General features: G+C 43.8%; 1 protein-coding gene across 1 annotated transcript; it reads left to right on the top strand.

Moving 5' to 3' along the window:
* The first annotated feature begins 723 nt into the window (after positions 1-723).
* CHRNA6 (cholinergic receptor nicotinic alpha 6 subunit) lies at positions 724-14,171 on the top strand. The gene is made up of 6 exons (XM_066616175.1): positions 724-802; positions 5,385-5,524; positions 7,332-7,376; positions 9,561-9,670; positions 9,782-10,763; positions 14,049-14,171. The coding sequence occupies exons 1-6, from the start codon at positions 724-726 to the stop codon at positions 14,169-14,171; spliced, it is 1,479 nt and encodes a 492-aa protein (XP_066472272.1).
* The last annotated feature ends 871 nt before the right edge of the window (positions 14,172-15,042 follow it).

Below are 15,042 nucleotides of genomic sequence, written 5' to 3'. Positions count from 1 at the left end.
GCCATGAACAAGAAACAGATGCCCTCGTAGAGGTGCAGAGGTGTCTAGTTGCCACCTTTTTAATCTTGCCCTGATGCTGTGCTTTTAACAGAGCCCAGTATGAAGACACGAAGCAGGTGTAGCTGTCCACCCCCTTCACTTTATCTCACTCCCAGGAAAAGCTTCACTTGTTCATATTTCTGTCTGTCAGGCTTTTAAACTGTGGAGTTAAACTGATAATAAAGGCAGCAAAAAACACAGAGGGCTCACATTGTCTCTGCAGAAAGCAGTTCAATGCCCCGGTCCAAAAGAGAATCCTGAGTCAGATCAACACTGCAGTACCGCACAAGTCTCCAAGCGGCACTTGGGATGTGCCTCCCACACTACACAGTAGCTCTGCTGTGCATTTGTTCTCTCCCACTCATTCACACATCTCTTTTTCTCACGCGCACGCACGCACGCACGCACACACTTGTGAAATGGTGATGAGTCACCTGATATAAGTCAATTTTGCCTTAATTTGTGGACTAGATAGTCTAACTCTTCCACCCCTGGAAGATTTTTTTTTTCCCTGTCAAAAGGATGGCATGTTCTTTAAAACCATCATCTGGCTACGGCTGCAGCTCAAACATTCTCACTGCTGCAGCTGTGAAGAGCTAAGGGTCTTATTCACCTCCGAGTCTTTTGTTTCTCTAAAGTGCATCTCTTTCCCTTTTGACAGAGAGCGCCTGTCCTCGTCTGACAATGCTTTCCCAGAAACGGTTGGGGTTCCATTATTTCACTTTCTATTTGTGGATAAATTTCTTCTTGTTCCCTCTTCAAGGTAAGTTCTTTTCTTCTCCCGCCCCCGCATCTTTCTGCTGAGACATTTGTGATACGGGTTGTTTAATCCTTTGGGATCTAGCTTGAAAGAAAAGCTTTGTATGCATGTTGTCTGTTTTGAATGGTTGGTGGGTGACCCATATAAATTAAAGCATGCTGCTCTATTTAGGAAAGCAAAGGATTAGATTTCTATATTTAATAATAGAATTTTTCCCCCCTGTCTTACATGGTTGTTCTTCCTGTTTCATTTTAAATGGAGAGGGGAGGTTTTTTCCCCTCCTAAAGAAGTTAGAACTTGTAATAAGACATAAAAAAAAATTATTTCAAAACGAGAAATAGTTTTGCATTGAGAGATGTTGGTATTGGTCACAGGGGTCCAAAAGGTGCGATACAGGGGAGATCCTGCTATGTGCACTAACTTGGGAAGAAAGCCCATTCAACTTGGTGGGACTTACTTCAGAGTATGCCTATATAGTATCAGGCTGTAAATGCTATTATTCCATTCTGTGAATCATTACCAGGTTAGAAACAAAGAAAAGAGCAAGTGATGGGACATTTACCATAAATAAGTGCTGCAGTTGTTAACAGAAATAGTTGTCCAATCTTGCTGGATAAAAATATGAAACTTCTTTTTTTGTGGCTAAATTAAGAAAAAAAACAATTGCTGTGTTTGCATCTAGTGCAGATACCAAAATTTTATTGACCTTGTATCTGCGCCTTTAACAGTAGGTTGATGTGCAGAAATTAAACAGATGAAGCTTTTCATATATTGAAGAAAAGGTGATGGGAGAAGCTTCTTCTGCTGTATTTCTGTATGTTAATCTGCTATTAAAGACATAGTACCAGGGCAATAATAGAATTTGATAATCCTATTTGCAGTATTTTAATTTTCTTACTAAAGAACTCAGAACAAATTTGTCAGTGCTAATATATGACCCACAGGTTGGGTTGCCAACTTTGAAAATTTCTGCACCTTTGACAGCAGTTTGTTTCTAAGATTGCCACCTGCCCAGGAAAAAAGCAGACTGGTTTGTTCTTGTGACTTTCTCACCATCTTGCTGTGCAGAACTCAGCAGGTGAAGTTTTTCACAACATGGAAGTAAACATTTTCACATACTAAGGTCTATATAGCAAACTTTGACCAAACATCCAGCAGCAGGAGGCAGTGGGTAGAATAGTTGGCCACCCAAACTTATTGCTTATTGCTACAGCAAGAAAAGCTTCAGCAGCTGAAGCCTGCATAGTAATATATTGCTCCCAAACTGTGGGTTGTGACCCACTGGTGGGTCACATCCTGATTTTTGGTGGGTCACCAAAGGCTGATGGATGGATCAGTATCTAATTGCCTCAAGCCCTGAAGCTATTCAAAAATCAGATACTGTAGTTGCTAACTGCCCTGCAAGGACCTGAGCTCCTGCAGTTTGCAAGCTTGTGTAAATTTAGGGAAATAAATGTCTGTGGGTCTTTTTTTCTGGTTATTATTACTTATAAATAAATAATATTTCTTTCTAGATCTTCTTTTTAAAAAGTCTAATAAACCTAGGTGGGTCCCATTGTAGTGTCATTTTAAAAAGTGGGTCTTGGTGCTAAAAAGTTTGTGAACCACTGTGCTAGAGCAAGCCAAGCTTTTTTTCTTTCTTTCTAGTCAATTGGCAACCCTATCCAGACATTAATTTCCTTTAGCCCTTTGCACTTGTGCATCCCAACATCCAATGCTACCATTATGGCCCATAAAGCTCATGTCAGTTACAAGAGAATCGGGTGACTACTGTGATGTACTTTGAGGAAGAATCCTGAAGTGTTCAGGTGGTTTCAGGCTATTCCTAAGAGCATATGGCAGAGCTGAGAAAGGAAACAGGATTTCCCCTGCCTTCTTCCTGTGGAAAAGGGAGAGCCTATGGGTGCTGTCTTCCTCTGTTTTATTGGCCTGAGTCCCCACCAGAAGGCCCATCTTCTTGCAACCCCAATTTATTTGTGCATGCATGTTCATGGACCTGCGTACACACACATCTGCCATCTCTTTCTGCTCACTCCTCCATTTGAAAAAGACTGGAGAACAAGTGGAAAAGGAAGCACGTGGAGAGTGGGTGAGATGGCCTAGAGATGCTATAGGGCATCCCATTCTACTCTCTGCACACTTTCTCTTCCACTCACTTCCCAGGCTCTGCCAGCCTTTTTTAAAGGGGGGAAGCAGGAAGAGGCACATTCATGACAGGCTAGGCCAAGAGGGTGAATGGCTGACTCGGGCTGAGTTCAGTGGACTCAGCCCAAGAGTGGGCAAGAGGTCAGGGTAGGTGAGTGGGAAGCAGAGTTGGTTGGTAGGCACAGGATGCATGCAGGACACTCCTCAGCCAGTCTGCTGTCTTCCAATAGCCTATGACCTGAAGGGATGGCCAGGCCTGGGCCCTTGTGTCTTTAACAATCTGACACACACCTACCAAATGTAGCAAGCAAAATGTTTCCCACTTTATCTCCATGACACAGACGGCTCAGCTGCTCCCTTTCTGCATATCAGCCTGTGGCGGCTAAGGGTGCAGAGAAAAAAGTGGCAAGGGGCAACTCCAACTTGCTGTCCCACAACTCCACCAGTCCCTTTGCCCTTCCTTCTTTCTTCCATGATGTCAAATGCAGGTCTAGTTTGGCCTCATAACTGATATGCAAAAGGCCTGACTGATGGCGCAGCAGGGACAATGGCTACATACTCGCTTCAGTGCTGGGAAGCTTTTGGACAGTGAGGCACTATCTCTGTGTGATATGACAACTCCACCTGTGGGATCAGAAGCCAACTGATCTTTTAAATACTGGAGGAAGTATTTGCCATTCAGTCACTCTAACAGTACAAGTCTATGCATGTCTACTCAGGAGTGAGTTCAATGGGACTTGCTCCCAGGAAAGAATGTATAGGATTGCAACCTAAGAGAACTAAAATGTGACAGAATCCTCCTGACCTTTAATTCTGATTAACTGGGAAGTGTATATAATTTCTGTCAGCCTGGACATTCCATCTTGTAACCTGCTTCGGCAGCTTGGGATTTTGTCCTTCTTGATTCTCTCAGCCAAGATCTGTTTTAGCTCATTCCCCTTGCCTGTGACTTTTATTCTTCTTGGCTGGTTCTCTCACCCTTTGAGCTACAGATTGCTTTTTAGAGTACATTGGGCTGATACATGCAAGCATATTCATGACTTGATGGCTATAACATCACAAGTTTGTCATTGTAGACAGCACTAAACTTTCACCTCATGCACTATGCTTTACAATGGTCAGTTTGCACATTCAATTGCCATTCTTCAAGGGCCAGGTCAGAGAAAACCCATTTCAGGTCCAGCCTATACATGAAGTGGGGAATTAGAATGCACCTCCCCTCCCTACCCACTTGGCACATTTGCCATGTCTCCAATATCCATGTGGGGCATAAAGCTCAAGTATAACCTATGTGTGTAAAATCCAGCACCCATCGGTCCAGCCCAAATGCTTAAATTTTCCTGGATTTTGGAGGGAGATCAATCACAAGACTTTGGCCTACACATCATAGATGTTACAGGTAGATCACGTACTAATTTTTTGCCCCTGTGAGGACAACAAAAGTAGCGCAAGCAGTCCAGGGGGACAGGTAGGAAAAGTGTACTCTTACCTTGCTTTCCACCCCCAAACAGACCAGATCAAAAGCAGGTATCCTCCAATTCACCCCAAGTATACAGAAATCAAAAGTAGAGAAGTCAAGTTAGGTATATGCATGTGTGAATAAGTCCTTCACTTGTTTCTCTACACTTGATGGCTGGCAGCTGAATGTTTGAATGGATTACATGCTAAAATTTATGTCCAACTTTTTAGCTTGCACTCTGCTCTTAAAGCAGAAAGGTTCAGCCAGGAAAGCTACTCTAGGGAAGATGTTCCAAAGACAAGAATGGTACCATCAACAAGGCCCTAGATCAGCATAAGGGGAATCTGGATTGGTGAGGCACAAGCAACACACTGAAGAGGCAGAGTGAAGAAAGTGTATGGGAGGAGTTGCTCCCTGACATACTCTCTGGGCCTGGGACATTTAGGGCTTCCATATTTAAAAACTGTACTTTAAGTTGTGCTCTGAAACAAACTGGCAACCAAAGCAGCTCTTTGAGATGAAGTGAGATCTTTTAAAAAGACATATGATGTGAAATAAGAAATTTCTAACTCTGTTCGGTCATTCATACACGTAAGCCATTATCTTATACAGTTTTCAGGCGACCAATAAGCATGTGTGGACCAAGTAATAATCTAATCAACCATGCCCATTGTCTTGCCCTTGACAATTGTATGAATCCCTGACCAAGCCAACTACCATCCGCTCAGTAGGGTTTTTTGTTTGATGGACAGATTTCTGCCACAGTCACATTGTTCTGTTGTCAAATAACTCATTGATTCTTAAGCACTTAATTTAACACACCAGGGTAGATGCTACCATGACAAATGCAGCTAATTTGGTCAAGTGGTATGAACAAATACCCAAATATCTGGATGCTTCTCCTGCTGTTTGTTAGTTTTTTAAATTCAACTTTCTTGCCCCATTTTTGGAAATTACTTACTGTTTTTTTCCCCCACACAGATTGCTTGGCATGTAAATCTGAAGAAAGACTGTTTCGTAAACTCTTTTCCCGGTACAACCACTTTATCAGACCTGTGGAAAATGTATCTGACCCAGTTACTGTGTATTTTGAAGTGGCAATTACACAGCTTGCAAATGTGGTAAGGCTAAATTTAGTGTCATCCAGATATCTGAAGACTGTGTAGATCAGAATTCCAGGCACTGAGCAATAAGCTCTACTTTGGTTCTAGTGCATACATGGAAACTCCAGTGTGCCTATTGCAATTTACACACTTGAGAAATTCCCCATTCTCTTCTGGTGAGCAATGGAGAAAATCTTATGTGCTCATTGAGCATCACCCATAACAGAGAGTCCTTACCCACACAGAGGTCTGGGTTAATATTGGAACACCTGTAGAACTTCGGATCATAACAGATTCACATAGCAAGTGCAATATACAGAAGCAAACAGGAAGTCTGCCAGGGCTCCCACTATTTCTTGGTTTTGGGCAGCTTGTTAGGACACCTTACTGTGCCAATGCAATAGCATATAAAGGGGTCCTGAGTGGGCAAAAACATATATTCTTCAGAAATTAGCTTAAGGGCTATTCAGGTTGGTGAAGTAACAATTCCTGAAAATAATATCTGTGAAAGAAAAAACATGACCATAAATTATAATGAAAATACATCAGTTTGTATACATTCTGATATTAATTGATAATGGGTGTGGTACTTGGCATGTATGTACTGTGGACTAAAAATGTTGTGAGAGAAATCCTTTTAGGATTATTTATGTGCAATCAAGTTGTACAATCATCTAACTTATTATATATAAATATAAAGTCGTTCATGTTGTCAGCGGTTTATGTAGAGGCATTTGAAAATGTTACTTACCTTAATCAGAATTAAGTTCACTGTGTTCAGTAATACTTATACTATACAGGTCCAGCCTTGTTATACACAGATTTGACTCAACACGAATGGCCCCTGCAAATGATAAGGAATGTGCTGATCCCTGGAGAAGGGAAAAATGCACCCCTTTAAAATCACAGTTTAAAAAACTGCTTTTTACTGTTGCAGAGACAGTCATACAAGTGATAACAGGTATAACCTAAGTATCCACAGTTTTTTCTATCTCAAAGCTGATGAGAAGGGCCCTTTAAACTAAAGGAAAACTGTCCTTTAACAATGCCATTGAGAGCAGCCAGCTGACAACCCATCAATCATTCTCTCTGCAGGCTTCTCCTTTCCCCCTGAGCAGGTGAAAGAAGGCTAAATGGCAGCTATTATCACCTTCTCCATTCTTTCCCCCTTGCTGGAGCTCCTGGTGAAGGGAGGGATTGCTGCCTCCTAGTGAAGCCTAAGCACCTGGAGAGACACTGATTGCATTTCAATTCTGTGTGCATTTCAAAAGGTCAGCAAGGCTGTTTTTAAATCACAGGAGTGAAGGGACTTTGTTTTTTAAATTGATTTGCTATAGTGTGTTTTTTGCCATCCATGGAACCCTCATAAATAATGAGACTCAACCTGTAATCCCTCTTACTCATCGGAACACTAACTCCTCTATAAAGTAGATTTCTAGCTGTCCTTCAGTGGGCCTGGTCCACTGGGAAATTCTTCTGCACAGCCATAAACAAAATGCAAACTGAGCAAAACATAGGAGTGTGTTTTCATGTTTCAGTGGGACCTGAGTAAGGTAACTGAAAGGGCCTATTTGAACCTAGCAACTGATATCTTGGGAGATACTGCCTTAGGACATGCAGAAATTCCTAACATTCTAATAGATGTAGGAGATCTTCCTCCTCAAGCTCTCAAACCTTCTCAAGCCATCTAGGCTAGGTCCAATGTGCAGTTGGGACAGCCATGTGAGCTCAAGACTCCTTCATGCTCCACCATATGCATAGACTATTTAAACCCAGGAAAACTATGTGAACCTGGAGTAAATACGTTGCCTCTTGCTATCTCTAGGATGAAGTCAATCAGATTATGGAAACAAATCTATGGCTACGACATGTAAGTAAACCCTTGGGACCCAGGATGTATTTCACAACAGTGCTGGGCTTTGTATGTGTGGGAATGATAGGAACTGGGTCTCAAAGATTTGCTAGTAAAGATAAGCAATTTATCCAGAAGTGATCATGTCATCACAAAAAATATACAAAAGGATGCCTTTGCTTTGTGTTCTCCTTTTCAAAATCATTGACCTTTTCAGTTAAATAACTGAGGGCACAATCCTATCCAACTTTCCAGCACCGGTGCAGTTGCAATGTAGCCCGGACGTAAGGGAACAAATGTTGCAGGGGCCTCTGTGACTGCCACCCCACCAAAGGATGCAGCACATGCCCCATTGGCACCACTGCACCAGCCCTGGAGAACTGGATAGGCTTGGGCACTTATTCATTGCATTCAAACTTTAATCAGACTTATAAATAACTTATTCACTGCATTCAAACAACCTTTTCATTCAACACTGTGAGAGCCTGTGCATGATTAGAGAAAAGGCATTATACTAGCACTAGTCTGGTCACGGATTTATTTTCTACATGTATATCTTACCCTTCCTCCAAGGGGCTCAAGGCCAAACTAGATTTATGTTCAACTAGATATTATGAACAGTGAAAATGATAGCTGTATGGCAGGGTTTTTCTGACTGGGGCGTCGCGACGCCCCAGTCTGTGAGCCCTAGCCTGTTTCCCCTTAAGGCATGGGGGCAGCCAGGAGGCAGGGAGTAGGCAGCAGCGCGATCCCCAGGATTTTGCCACTCAGGGGGGCTGCAGGGACTTGCGTACAGTTACCAGAGCCTCTTGCAGCCTCCCGGGAGTTGCATAAACCACTTCCGGTTTAGTGGAAACAGAGCATGATCGCACCACTTTCACTTGTGAAGCATCAGGGAGCCCTGCGGACAGGCATGCAGGGCTCCCCGCACCCTCAGGAGGCTGCAGGTGGCTCTGGTAAGTGTACCCAAGCCCCTGCAGCCCCCCCGAGCAGCGCAATGCCACTGCTTTCCCCCCGCCCCCGCTGCTTCCCCCCCACCCTCCCAAGAACTTACTGCGGCTTTCAAACTCCCTGGGAGTTTGAAAACCACAGCTGTATGATTTTCATTCTCACTCCTCAGCATTGCCAGCCATTGATGGGTTTGTGGAAGAGTGTACATCAGGACACAAGCAAGTTGAACTACATACTTGGAGGCAGGGTGAACTACAAGTCATGCAGCTGCCATTTTTGGAGGCAGTCATGTGTCTACGTGTAGTTGGGCCCTCAGGCTGGCATACATGAGGTTATCCTAGTTTATCCTTACAACTTGTACAAGGCGACCCATTCTCCTTGTATTATCTTCCAGCAGTTTCTATTCCCCTACGTCCAGCATCCAAAGGCATTAATCACACCTCCATCCCTCACTTTCCTATTCTAAAACACGTCTTTTATATATTATGCAATGACCAATTCCCAACATTCCATCACACTCCAGCATGAGTAAGAGAAAGAATTCTAGAAGGTTTTATTTGGATCTCAGTGGCTCCATCTCCATAAGTGGGAAGAAGAAGCAGGGAGGGGAACTGGGGGAAAGGCAAGAACGCTCCACCCCCTCACTTACTCACAGGCAGGAGGTCTGGTCTAGAGGGTAGATCCTACATTTGCCTGAAGATTAACATCCACAAGGTCGCCAGTTCGAGGCCACCGGCACCGTGCGACCTTGAAGCAGCTGGCAACCTGCAGCTGAGCTGTTCCATCTGCTCGGAGCGTGGGAGGATGGAGGCCAGAATGTTAAACCAGATTGGAGTGTAACACCTTGAATGTGGTGGTTCTTGAAAGAGAGAACCTTCTTTCAATTTGTAAAAATCCCTGCGTGGATTTAATAAACCTGCCTGTGTAAACCGCCTTGAATAAAGTCTTGAATAAAGACCAAGAAAGGCGGTATATAAATACTGTATATTATTATTATTATTATATTATTACTCCCCATTAGATACGACTGGCCTGTAGATAAAGGAAAGCAAAATCCTTCTGATGCAGAAGAATTTTTACATGTGATGAAGGGCCAGTGCAGGGAATGTTCAAGCCCCAGGCTCACTTCTCATTTTGCTGTGCATAGAGATGGGGGGGGGAGAAGTAGCATCTGTACATCGACCTTGAGGATGAAGCTGCAGGAACAGAGTGATTGTTCTCAGATCAAGAAACCCCTTCTTTCTTTTTTAGATTTGGAACGACTATAAACTGCGATGGAACCCAAGGGAATATGAGGGGATTGAGTTTGTCCGGGTGCCAGCAGATAAAATTTGGAAACCTGATATCGTATTATACAACAAGTATGAAATCTCATTCCTGATCATTTTTAAACCTTGAACGTTTTTCAGTATGTTCTTTGTATGTTGTCTTAGGACACAACAACTCAGATGTAATTGTGCTTGCATTTCCAGTGCTGTTGGAGATTTTCAGGTGGAAAGCAGGACCAAAGCTCTTCTCAAATACGACGGCACCATTACCTGGACACCCCCTGCCATCTTTAAAAGCTCCTGCCCGATGGATATTACGTTCTTCCCCTTCGATCACCAGAACTGTTCCTTGAAATTTGGATCATGGACTTACGACAAGGCTAAAATTGACCTTCTAATCATCGGTTCCAAAGTGGATATGAATGACTTATGGGAGAACAGCGAATGGGAAATAGTTGATGCTTCTGGTTATAAACATGACATCAAGTACAATTGCTGCGAGGAGATCTATACTGATATAACCTACTCTTTTTATATCCGGAGGCTGCCCATGTTTTACACCATTAATCTGATTATTCCTTGTCTGTTCATTTCATTCCTGACTGTATTGGTTTTTTACCTTCCCTCTGACTGTGGGGAAAAAGTGACCCTGTGCATCTCTGTCCTACTTTCTCTGACTGTCTTCCTCTTGGTAATCACAGAGACAATCCCCTCCACCTCGCTGGTAATCCCACTGGTGGGAGAATACCTGTTGTTCACAATGATATTTGTGACACTCTCTATTGTTGTGACTGTGTTTGTGCTAAACATCCACTATAGGACTCCGGCGACACATACAATGCCCAACTGGGTCAAAACTGTTTTCCTCAGTCTCCTGCCCAAAGTTCTCATGATGAAGAGGCCCATACAGAAACACATTGAAGCCAAATCGGGGAAAAAGCCAAAAGGAGGAGCCAGTAAATCCAGCAAGCCAAAGGCCAATGGCTTTGGAGAAGCAAAAACCTACAATGAGCACCGATGCTGTCATTGTGGCAAACCTAATGAACTGGTCACTGATCAGAAAAGGAGCCACCAGCCTGTGAAATGGGCAGCAGAGCAAACAGAATACTCTCCAGAGGTCAAAGAAGTCATTAACAGCGTTCAGTTCATCGCAGAAAACATGAGGAGTCAAAATGAGACAAAAGAGGTAAGAGCCCTTTTCCCACAGTGCAGTGATTGAGCATTAGTAAGGCCTAAAAGCATCAGCAATGGCTTGTGGTATCCCAATGGCAGAATGCCCAAGACCCAGCCAGATGTGGTGAAGCTGCACCAGATGCTGTCTTTAGTGCCATGAAAAAGCACTGACCTTGCACTTCCATTTTAGTAAGATGTAAAGAATGGCCCGGGGCTGTTTAAACGGCTCCTTCATCTTTCAGCCTCACTGGAGGTACAGGTTGAGCTTCCCTAATCTGAAAATCCAAAGTGCTCTAAAGTCTGAAATTTTTTGAGCACCATCATGACGCCACAACTGGAAAATTCCACGCCTGTGCTCCTGTGATGAGTTACAGTCAAAACACAGGAACAAAACAGACAATTTATTCACTGCCCCCAAAGGAAAAAAGACCCCCAACCCTCTTCAGCTGCAATATATCTTTTCTGCAGACGATTTATCTTTTCCACATAGAACCTGGCAGAAGAGGAGTGTTAATCTCAGTGCAGTACTTGAACAGCTGCTGCAGTGTAAATAATGCAATTATTCTGGGAGCTGTTGCGTTTTCTTTGCTCCTTACCATTTCAATAGAAAAGAAGTATGTTCTATAGGGAGGGGCAGCCTAATCCTAACTTGCCCTGGAGCAGGCAGGCTAGCAGACCTGCGCTAGATCCAAGGCAGGATTGGGGCTGAAAGCAGCTCAGGTCAAGGGGAATTGCTTCCTCTTGTCAGGAGACGTGCTGCAGCAGCCCCAATGGGGCTACTCGCATCTGCACCACCTAAAGAGGTGACACAGATCCAAGCCGCCTGGGGCTGGTCCAGGTTGCCTGGAAATGGGGATAGGATCCAGCATAAGTGCCGGATCCTGGCCCTACCACCTGCTGCCCATCCTCCCTTGCCTGAAACGCCTCCTCCCCCACCCTCCCCACACACCCTCAGACTCCCACATCGGTCAACCTCAGCTGCCGCAGACTCCCCTTTCAGACCAGCTGAGCGGGCCCCGTGTCAGCTTCCTTGCTCTAAAGTCAGCACAAAACTGCTTTATGGCACTTTCATGACAATGATGGGCTGGCACAAGGGACTTACATAGGCCCAGGTTGCAGTCGGGATTACGCCCTAAGATTCTCATTTATGTGTGCAACAATGATTACCAAGTATGCCAGGAAAATGTTTCTCTTCTAGAAAGCCACTGCTTCAGGATATACATGCAGCAAGTTTTGTCTGACTTGTTCCACTTTTTACTGCAGTCAACACATTAATTTGAAGTCACCCATCACTGCAATGCTTTCCCCCTTTGGCCTCCCAGAATTCTGTCTCCATCTTAAGGTCATCAGTGGTGTAGTGGTAATTTTGAAGTGCAGGAGCTTGTCTTGACACCACCCTAACCATGCCCACTAGTCACACCTCATTAAGACTCCATGTTGGCATCCTTCAGTCTCAGAAGACTATGTTATCGCGCTCTGATTAGTTGTTCTGGAACAGTGTCCTCTCCAGTGCGCGAAGCCTGGGTAAAGTAGGTATAGAGGATAGACTATTACCCTATAATAGTAAATCCTCCCTCTCCACGTCGCTGAAATGGTCCAATGGAAAGGCAGAGGCCAATATGGTTAGTTCGCTTTGCAGGAGTTGCCAGAACGTGACTGTGTTCAGCCATGAACTGCCTCAGGGACTCCGGCTCTGGATTTTGCCTCAAGGTTGACTCCTGAAGCCTTTCCATAACTGGATGTAGCCACAAGGCAGTGGGATCAGTTTTCCTTCTCTCAGATGAGCTGCCTTCCCAGGCTAAGGAGTCCCATCTACCCAGTGGCTGTTTAGTTGCCTCTTATGACAAGTACAGCCAAACTGAGGGCCTATTCTTATCCCCCAGCCCCCAGGGGTTTCATTAAGACTATGCTATTTAGAAAAAAAAAATCAACTTTACGTTTCTTCATTAAAGCACTTTCTTCTCCTGCCACTTAAAAAAGTCTATGGTCCTTTGAAAGGTAGCGGTTAAGTACTGTGGCTGATGACCTCACCATTCCTGCTATGGAAGAAGTCCTGGCGCTCTGTTCTCTCCCCCTCAACTACACCCATGGTCCAGTCCACACCTTATATAGTAGTGTTCCATTCTCTGGTTAACCTTTGTGCTGCACATGCTTGACCCTGATTTGAAAGGGACAAAGTCTAGACAGGCCTAGAACAGAAGAGTGAAGAACGAAGATGGGCACACAGTGGTAAACAACCACCAGGACAGCTTCTTTATATACATTCTCATCACTGGGTATGCATTCTGCTAGTGAAATAATATTGATTTGTGGGCTTTTTGTTTTGAAGTGAACAAAAGGAAAGACGGCTTTTAAATATGAGCATCCATAAAGTCCAATGACTTTGCTTATTTAAACTAATAAATAATGCATGCTTGAGGAGGGGATCATTGGGTTCAGCATTAAACCACTGAGTACAGCACTTAGAAGAACTGTGGAAATGGGGGCCCTGATACCAGAACGATGTTCAATCAATGACATTATATTGAATTCTATAGAGCGATGCTGATGCATGGGAATGAAGGAGCTATCTTGAGAGATAGCCAATGGTACATATAAGGTTGGATTACAGCTTTAAAACCAAGTCTGGAATAATCATTATGCTAAGTAAACAACAGAGTAGGACTCCAGCCAATTGGGGTCTTTGCACTATGAAAATTATTCGGAAGCTTGTTAAGGCAAAAGGTATGACCATTTGGTTCCTTGTACCAAGCTCTTTAAAAAGGTCATGTTCCCTACCAGCAGCTCAGACATCATGAGTGGCAGCACTGTGGAGGAGCTCAAATCCATGACAGGAGCACGAGAGGATGTCCTTGTTCATATGTCTGCCTCAGAGCAAGATTTTGTGATAGGGGTCAGCAGCTGCCAAGCCCAAAGCTTAATGCAGACTTCTGAGTGACAACATCTGTCTCCCCAATTGCTAACTCCAAAGATGAATATATAGATGAGCAGTATTTGTGGCAATGGGACTTGGCAGCAGTTTATTCCAAAACAGGAGGAATGTTGGGCTTGCAAGTGAACAGGGATTCAGCAAAATTTTCTGATGTCCTCTTAACATGGGATATTAAGATACATTGGACCTTCCAAATGACCCAGCTTCTTTTGGATCTTCAAGTGCTTACTGAACAATGCTAACATCCAATGGCTAAGACAGTTCGCGTAGCCGAGACCCCATGTATTGTTTTACTGTATTAAAAAAAGTCAGATTCTGTGTATCCCTATTCCATTAATTATTATGTGTTTTTATTGTGTGTTGCAGGTGGAAGATGACTGGAAATATGTTGCCATGGTAATTGACCGAGTGTTCCTTTGGGTATTCATAATTCTCTGTGTATTTGGAACTGTGGGATTATTTCTACAGCCTTTGGTAGCAGACACATAACACACTGATGATCCAAGTTGCACTGTTATTTGATCCTCACATTTTTTTTTCAGTTTCATATCCAAGTCACTCATCTGCAAAAAGTGATAGAACATTCGTTTCAATTCAGGGCAAAAGAGCTGTGTTTTCTTCCCAGGTACTTTTAGGCAGTGTTTTTCATCCTTCAGGGTACCCTTCAGCAGACAGCACTGACTTGTCTGCCGAGAATCCCCTGCACATCTACAATGAACACTCCAGCTTATTATAAAGGGTTCTGTGGCATCTTCTAGGACAGGAGTGGGCAAACCCCAACCTGGGGGCCATTTGCAGTTCTTGGAGTCCCCCAATCCTGCCTGCAGGGAGCCCCCAGTCTCCAAAGAGCCTCTGGCCCATCAGAGATGGACAGTTGAAGCCCATGTTGGCCCATGACTGCTGATCGAGACCACTAGACTTAAGCTGTGGGCCAAGTTAGAGCAAGGCCATTTATAGTCTCCATGTGTTTTCTGCTTTTCCCTGGGCATTATTTTACCACCACCCCCATTACCTCTGAACAACTTATGTCTCCATGTGTTTCTGGTTTGGTCTGTATGTTTTCACTGTGCAAAAGGTATGGCAAACAATTCATAGTTCTCACGTGATTCTACATGCCTGTATTATAGTTCTCATGTGTATTATAAATAAGCCCAGTAAAATTATTTCATTCATATAAGTTCTGTCTCTAATGTATTCATTAATGTAAATTTATTCAAATTTTAAATGTAAATTCTCCCCCCCCCCGGCTTCTGACACAGTGTTAGAGAGATGATGTGGCCCTCCTGCCAAAATGTTTGTCCACCCCTGTTCTCCCTGTACAGCTTGCTCTTCCAGCTCCTTCTCTGCAGACGCTCCCCAA

The sequence above is a fragment of the Tiliqua scincoides genome, chromosome 2 (assembly GCF_035046505.1).
Source record: "Tiliqua scincoides isolate rTilSci1 chromosome 2, rTilSci1.hap2, whole genome shotgun sequence".
NCBI lineage: Eukaryota > Metazoa > Chordata > Lepidosauria > Squamata > Scincidae > Tiliqua > Tiliqua scincoides.
This window is presented reverse-complemented; position numbering and strand designations above follow the sequence as displayed.

Excerpts from the sequence above, each read along its gene's own strand:
- CHRNA6 (XM_066616175.1), top strand. The coding sequence starts at position 724 with ATGCTTTCCCAGAAACGGTTGGGGTTCCATTATTTCACTTTCTATTTG. Across the intron at positions 7,377-9,560 it reads CAAATCTATGGCTACGACAT|ATTTGGAACGACTATAAACT; the intron begins GTAAGTAAACCC and ends TTTCTTTTTTAG. Across the intron at positions 10,764-14,048 it reads GTCAAAATGAGACAAAAGAG|GTGGAAGATGACTGGAAATA; the intron begins GTAAGAGCCCTT and ends TGTGTGTTGCAG.